This window comes from Ctenocephalides felis, unplaced genomic scaffold (assembly GCF_003426905.1).
Source record: "Ctenocephalides felis isolate EL2017-DRISC unplaced genomic scaffold, ASM342690v1 CF-g0.4_SCAFFOLD_01604, whole genome shotgun sequence".
NCBI classification, from domain to species: Eukaryota; Metazoa; Arthropoda; class Insecta; order Siphonaptera; family Pulicidae; genus Ctenocephalides; species Ctenocephalides felis.
In genome coordinates this window covers 16642243-16649826 of record NW_020537758.1, presented here as the reverse complement: position 1 = coordinate 16649826, position 7584 = coordinate 16642243, and the positions used below count along the sequence as shown (strand labels likewise).

General features: G+C 30.8%; 2 protein-coding genes and 2 pseudogenes across 2 annotated transcripts; 2 read left to right on the top strand and 2 right to left on the bottom strand.

Annotated features, from left to right (window-relative positions):
- Positions 1–2009, bottom strand: LOC113373425 (annotated as a pseudogene).
- A 386-nt stretch (positions 2010–2395) lies between these two features.
- Positions 2396–3699, top strand: LOC113373424 (annotated as a pseudogene).
- A 96-nt stretch (positions 3700–3795) lies between these two features.
- On the bottom strand, positions 3796–5194 carry LOC113373129 (protein catecholamines up-like). The gene is given in 4 exon segments (XM_026613443.1): positions 3796–4040; positions 4043–4111; positions 4114–4164; positions 4167–5194. Coding segments are annotated over 4 exon segments (1116 nt in total). The 5' UTR covers positions 5077–5194; the 3' UTR covers positions 3796–3954.
- A 232-nt stretch (positions 5195–5426) lies between these two features.
- Positions 5427–7337, top strand: LOC113373423 (kinesin-like protein KIF14). The gene is made up of 3 exons (XM_026613720.1): positions 5427–5728; positions 5794–6982; positions 7329–7337. Exons 1-3 carry the CDS (start codon positions 5529–5531, stop codon positions 7335–7337), a joined length of 1398 nt encoding a protein of 465 aa, XP_026469505.1. The 5' UTR covers positions 5427–5528.
- The last annotated feature ends 247 nt before the right edge of the window (positions 7338–7584 follow it).

The window sequence follows — 7584 nt, the reverse complement described above, 5'->3', positions numbered from 1 at the left end:
TTCAACATCTGAATCTGAACTAGTTTCCAAATCATCATCCTCAGACATACTCTCACACTCATCATTGCTCGATTCTGAATCAGACCCAAACCATTCAGATTTTGAAATATCACAAGGAATTAAAACTTTCCATTTGTCCATTTTACGAATATCTAAAGAATATAAATCAGATAAATATTTGTTTGGAACCTATCTCAAATAGTCCTCCATAAAGATATAATTGTCCTCTGCATATCACTAAACCAGCATTCATTCTTGCTCTAGGCCAATTTTCATCTCGTACTTCCACAGTGCTTTTAGTAACAGAACTACTTGTGCTTGACACACTTCCTCCAATAACCATTTTGAATACGCCATCGGTGGTGGAAACTACAAATATGAAATAAACAATGTCGATATTAGTATTTATAATATTTTTGGTTAAATGTAACTATTTTTTATTAACCAGTTGTTTGTTGTACTGCAGTCTCAATGTTGTCCAAATTTGTGTCTGTTGCGGAGCCTGAGTATTTTCCAAACTTTCAGATTTTTAATCTCTTTGTTACCTGGAAACAATATTACATATAATCAAAATAAAAAGACATATTTACATTTATTAAGACATTACTTACCACTTAGTTGCACTTTATTCCAAAAAAATATTCTCAAGATCCAGATGAAGTAAATCATCATTAAATGAGCCTTGCAATTCATCTTCTGTTTCCTCAACATCAGTAACACCACCAAATATGTAGGCTCGCAAGTTACCAGTAGCACTAGTACAAGCGGACATACCACTTCTAGGACCGGGACGTATGCCTCCAGGTTTAATTGATACCCATTTGTAAGCATTTGCATTAGTACTATGTTCTTTAAATCAAAACAAAAAGTAAGTAGTATTATGATTAAATCATGTGGTATTTCATTATAAAAGTATTCTTACTATCAGCACATAATGCAAACATGTCAGTATGGGTGGTTCCTTTATCCACTCCCTTTTTATTACAGTTTTACTGTAACCACCCCAAACAATAAGACGATCTTGGCTACCAACAACAAAACAAGAACCAGATCTAGGTGAGGGACCTATACCACCTGGCTCAACTTTCGTCCATACATAATCTTCTAATGAAAATATATGTAAATCATTAAAATATTTGTAATCTCTAAGATTATCATGAAATCCTCCAAATATAAATAGTTTCTTCTTATGAGCAAGCTTTAAAAAAAAACATACAAATCAACAAAAAATAAATTAAATTATATCAGATGATAATTTATTTTATTAGATGTTTCTTTTACCATTCTATGTCCACTTCTAGCAGATGGTGCACCACTACGATTAATTTTTCCCAGCGTTTAGTGCTGATACGATAAACCCATAAATCTCTATAGTGATAGAATTGACTTTGCGTAGGACTAGCATATTCTCCTCCAAATAACCATAACTGTCCTCCATCACTTGCAATAGAAACCATTTGATGACCACAACGTGGTGGAGGACCACCTGGTACTTTGACTAATTTCCATTCACTGCTGTTTACATTGTAAACATACATGTCGTTATAAACCATGGTCTACAAGAAAGAACGTATATATGTGTGGTTCAAGAAGAAAAATATAATTTGTATGAAAAATCAAATATTAAGTAGAGAGATAAATTATATATTTACTTTTGGCCATTGAAATATTCACCACCAAAAATTAATATTTCATCTTTATCAGGTAAAGCTACAATACTAAAATTAACTCTTGGCGATGGTGGAGGTACTATTGTTTCGTTACTTCCAATCGTTTTGCTTCTTCTTTTTCAATTTGGGCAATAATAGTTTCAATATCATCCTTTAAAAAAATCATTTTTGAAATTATTTAAGATTAAATTAATTTTATTAAAATAAAGTTGTGGGCATAACCTAACCTCTCCTAAGGCTGCTAATTGTTTTTCTGTTTATTGATGATTTTTTTCTCTGTTTTCATAGCCGTTTTCTCGGCTCCTTTTATCTTTTTTTATCCTTGCCTTTTTTACCCATTTTTATAATAATTAATAAATAACATTAACTATTAAACAATTTCAATGCGTTTCAAAAATAAAACACAGAATTAAACACCATGTGCTTGCCCAACTGTCAGTGTCAAGTGAGATACTGTTTTACCTGTCAAACTTCAAGTTTCAATTTACCCAGTTTTTTAAATAATTGGGACTATTTAAATTTTAAATAATCTAAATCAATAAATCAGATATCTTATTTATTTTTTTAAGTATATATATTGTGATCATGAATATTATTTAAGTTAATAAATAATAAAAATAAATTATGTAAGAAAATTAACAGTACCAAGTCAAATTTGATCCTTACATTGGCAAACTAATTTCTATAAATTATTTATTTAAAACAAAAGTATAGTTTTTATTATTTTCGGTAAATTAAAATGTCAGTATCACATATTCAAAATTTACTCAAATGTGGATTTATTAAAAAATCTTTCAACTTGTTCCAATCTGTACCAAGAAGACCTTTAAATGCAATCATACAACAGCAAACTAAATTTAAATTCAATGATGGCAACTGTAAACTTAAAACCAGTCATGTTTCTGAATATACAAATTCAAACAACAGCAGAAATTACTTAATTATGCTCGGTACTAGTATTTTCACATGGCTTGGATTTTCAACAGAAGTTGAGGAAGAAGATGAAATGATCATGGTCATTAAAAGATCAATTTTATGTATACAGAGAGATGAGCTTGCAAAGGCTGAACAAATGTTGCATGTAGCATTACGAATGGCACAACAGAAACAAAATACATTAGGAGTTACTTATATACATGATATAATGGCTAATTTAGCACTAGATCAGGGCCAATTAGATAAAGCGAGAAAAGTTGTTTGTTAGTGTTATGCAACAATTGTTGCAGCAAGGTACTTCACAAGATGATTTGAAGGTATTTTTGTGTTATATAAAATTTTTACTGCAAAGCATCAAATATCATAACTGTAACACTTATAATAAAGATGCTGCACATAAGTTTAAAACTGGCTCGCATTTATTACTTACGAAAAGAATTAGATAAAGCAGAATTAGGTTTTGAATGGGCTTTGAAGGGTTTGAGTAAACATGTAGCAGGACTAAAAGAAGCAAACAATGATGTTTTAGGTTTATGGGGAATGGCACGATACTGGTATGCTCAAAAGAAAGTGAAATTTCATATTATGTATTATATAGAATAATATTTTATATAGGTTTGCTCATTTTCAAATTGAGAAAGGAAATTATCAAGAAGCAAATGAACATCTTCTAGCAGCTTACAATACGTATGTTACAATACATGGGACTGATACAGAACAAGCTGCTGTACTTCTTAATGATCTAGGAGCTGTTAATTCTCATGTGAGTTGTTATAAGCATTAAAAAATAATAAATATGTAATATAAATTATATTTTTATTAAAACTGCAACCCAATAATGCAGACAGGGAACTTAAAAGATGCTGAGCATTATTTGAAAAGTGCCGCTAAACTCAGCATGAAATTACCTGAGATGGAAGAAATTGGTTCAATATATGCAAATCTAGGAATAGTTTTCATGAAGCAAGGATTATTAGAAGAAGCGAAATCTGCATGTGGAAAAGCTTGGAAACTTGGAAATGGAAATAAGAATCATGAAATTGAAAGTCAAGCAACATATTGTTTAAATGAATTAAAAAAAGTATTAAAGTGAAAAATGCCTAATATCATGTAGTCTATTTATTGAACAAATATATTTGATATTTTAAATAAATGTTTTTCAATATTCATTAAATGATAAATGGGTTCATATTGGTTTACATAGAATATCACTAAAAATATGTGATTAGTTTTGAACAAAATAAAGAGATTATGCTAATTTCAGTCTTATGGATCATACACTCAAATGCATAATCAATATTTAATTGCTACCATACCATGTTCCTAAAATAAAGATTTATTTCCTTGCTCATTCAAATCGAGCAATTAAAACCATCATGTACACACCACATAATAAACCAAAAATTTCTTTAAGTGATTGTTTCAATTTTGTAGACCTTCTAATAATTCAGGTATCACAGAAACTGTAGCAATATATATAAATCCTCCTGCAGTAAATGGTAAACCCATGTAGCAGCACCTGCTGTTCCACCGCAGATTAAAGCTATTGAAGTCCCGCCAAGGCACCTAATGCTGTTATTAATTGCAAACACATAGCCTTTTTCCTTGAGCAACCCGATTGAATCAAAATAGCAAAGTCGCCTATTTCATGAGGTACTTCATGAAGTAAAATTGTTATAGTTGTTAACATGCCAAAACTATTTCCAGCTAGATAGGAAGCTCCTATTGCTAATCCATCTGTAAAATTATGTGTAAAATCAGCAGCAAGATTTAGATATCCTGCAACTTTGATCTCAGGTTCTTTAGGTGGCGATTTTTGTTTTTTATCTTTAGTTTTTTCTACACAGGCATTGTGAGAGTGTCCATGGCCTCCTTTCAGAATTCGTACTAATTTTTCAACAGAAAGAAATGTAATAATACCTGCAAGTACCCACATACCAACACTCATATCGTGTTTATGACTTCCATCACCATGAGTGTGTGCATGTGAATGTGAGTGACTGTGATCAGAATGATCATGAGGCATCAGAGCATGTGGTATCAAATGCAGAAAAGCATCTCCTAGTAAACCTCCAGATCCAAATGCAAGAAGAACTTTTAATAGAGGTTTTTTCTCTGCTGTACTATCGAGAGGTACCAGAAACAGTATTAAGAATGGTGCAGCGCTTATCAATAAAGTTGCTCCTAGAGCACTTATCCATACTTCAGAACTGGTTCTTAAATTACTGGGCTGGTTGCTAACTTTTGGTTTTTCTTGTGTGTGATGATGATGATCGTGTGAATGATGGTGTTCATGTGTATGTCCTTCATTTGCTTCGCGGGAATACTTGAAAGAAGGATTTTCATCGTGAGAGTGACCATGACCTTGGCATATGGCTGGTAAACTCAAGAATATGATAATACATATTAAACCAATAATTATATTTTTGTACGAACGCTTTGTCAAAATATTTGTTTTGGGCTTAGACATTATAACTTCTAATTATTTTACATTAATTTTGTACTATTCATTTAAACATATAAGACTAATAATTTAAATATTTGCCATTTATGATGACGTTACACTGGTTACACGTACATATTTGTCATTTTTATTCTGCTCTGCTTCAATTACAACTGTCATCGATAATCAATGCATCTGTACCAACCAGGCAGAAGAAATCCGTTAAATCCATACTGACATGTTGACAACTTCATAATAACTGAAGCCAAGATATATATTCTACTATGGCAATACTTTTCTCGCATGAAAAGCGACAGATAACTATTCTGATAGCTACTGTCAACGTGTTTTAACGGATTTTTTTATATTTATTAATTTTTATTCCTAGTTAAATTAGTGCTGCTCTAATTTTTATAAAAAAGTTTAAAAATGACAACAATTTACTGAATTTGAATTGACATATCAAAAACATAGTAGCAATGGCCAGCCGAAAATTAATCTATTCTCCTTGTTCAAAGGAGAACTTTGATATTAGTTGCAAAGATTCTATAAATAGGGCTGATGGTATCAATAAACAAAATAATATAGTTATTAGAACATCACTGGAAACTCAAAAAACACCAAAGACACTGAAAACACAAAATATTAGTGATTCTGCAGTTAGTAATTACAAATACAGGTACTTATTTACTTTAAATACATTTATCTCATTTCCAAACATAATATAATTGATTTGTTTTTTAGTAATCGTACACCGCAACGTTTAAAGACACCTAGATCAATGAGTGCAATTCCTTCTGCCATTACTCCACTAAATAATCATTATTCAAGTAATTCAACACCTTCAAGTACTCCCTCAAGATTGCGCTGCAAAAATGTGAATTCTTTAATGCAAACGCCAGAATGCTTTAATCAAGTTGTGATGGAAACCCCAAATAGCATGAAAAGTTCTCAAAAAAGTAGCAACACCGTAGATGAAATAAGTAATCTTACAGTGGCAGTAAGAGTCCGCCCTATGAATACAAAAGAATTAAACACTGTTTCCATTACTAATATAGTGATGGTAGATGAAGATGAAGTAACAGTATTGGGCGGAAACACAGCTGATTCTTTAGGAGGAGTTAGTCACAGTTTTCAGTATGATCAAGCGTATTGGTCTTGCGATCCAGAGCACCCGTTTTATGCAGATCAGCATACTATTTTTAATGGCTTAGCTATGCCTTTGATTGACAAAATCTTTGAAGGTTACAATGCTTGTCTTTTTGCATACGGTCAGACAGGATCAGGTAAAACTTACAGCATGATGGGTATTGATACAGGCGCTGAAGATTATGATGTAAATAGTAGTGCAAGTGAAGCAGGCATCATACCACGTTTCTGCCATGAGTTATTTTCTAGAATAGAAAGATTAGATAAAAATGTTAATGCAACTGTAGAAGTCAGTTATTTTGAAATATACAATGAAAAAATACATGATCTTTTATCACTGAATATGGCTAGTAATGGTCATAGAGCACCTCTTAAAGTAAGAGAACATCCAGAACTCGGCCCATATGTGGTAGATCTAAGTATGCAAGCTGTTAATAGTCATATTGACCTTCGAAAGTGGTTAGCTGTTGGTAACAGTCGCAGAGCTACTGCTGCCACTGGAATGAATGATAAATCTTCAAGAAGTCACAGTATTTTTAGTGTTGTTTTAAATATATCAGGGCCTGAAGAAAATCAAGGGATCCGTAGTAAAATCAGTCTTGTAGATTTAGCAGGAAGCGAGAGACTAAGCCATACATGTGCAAGTGGTGAAAGACTCAAAGAAGGAGTTAGTATCAATAAGTCTTTATTAACACTGGGGAAGGTTATAGCGGCACTAGCTGATTGTCGCAAAAGTGGAGTATTTGTGCCGTATAGAGAATCTGTTCTTACTTGGCTGTTAAGGGTGAGTGATTTATATATAAATCTTATATATATAAATATATATAAAAATAGTATATATATATATATATATATATATATTTATTATTATATTTATTTTTATATTTTATTCAAATTTTTAACTGCAGAATATGATTGTTAGTTCAATTTTTTTTTTAAATCTTTGTGGAATATTTTAAATACATCATTACTCATTTTATTTAAAATTTAAACTATAAATAATTTTTACGAACAGTGTCTTCTTTCAGTTCCTTTTGAATGAAATAAAATGCATTTTCATTCTTCTTATGTATTTTTTTAATTTCTTTATGCAATTATAATTTGTATAAACTATGATATAAAATTTGTAGATATGTTAAGTCATGATCATATTCAATTTTTATACTCCCTATATATTATTTTATATACAGTTTTCAAATTATATTTCAGTCTGAGACATTTAAGTATTTTTGGATATTCAATTCCTTCTAAGTGTTTAAGTATTTTTGTTCATTTTAATTAATCTAAACATATTATCGAATTTCTTATACATTTACTAATATAAATATAATTTATAAGTAACTAATATATAAGTTTCGTACTTTTACTTCAAAAGTACCTTATCGT

What these genes read in the sequence shown, in the direction of transcription:
- LOC113373423 (XM_026613720.1), top strand. Translation starts at nt 5,529, where the DNA reads ATGGCCAGCCGAAAATTAATCTATTCTCCTTGTTCAAAGGAGAACTTT. An exon ending in GTTAGTAATTACAAATACAG is followed by an intron (nt 5,729 to 5,793) that starts GTACTTATTTAC and finishes TTTGTTTTTTAG; the next exon opens with TAATCGTACACCGCAACGTT.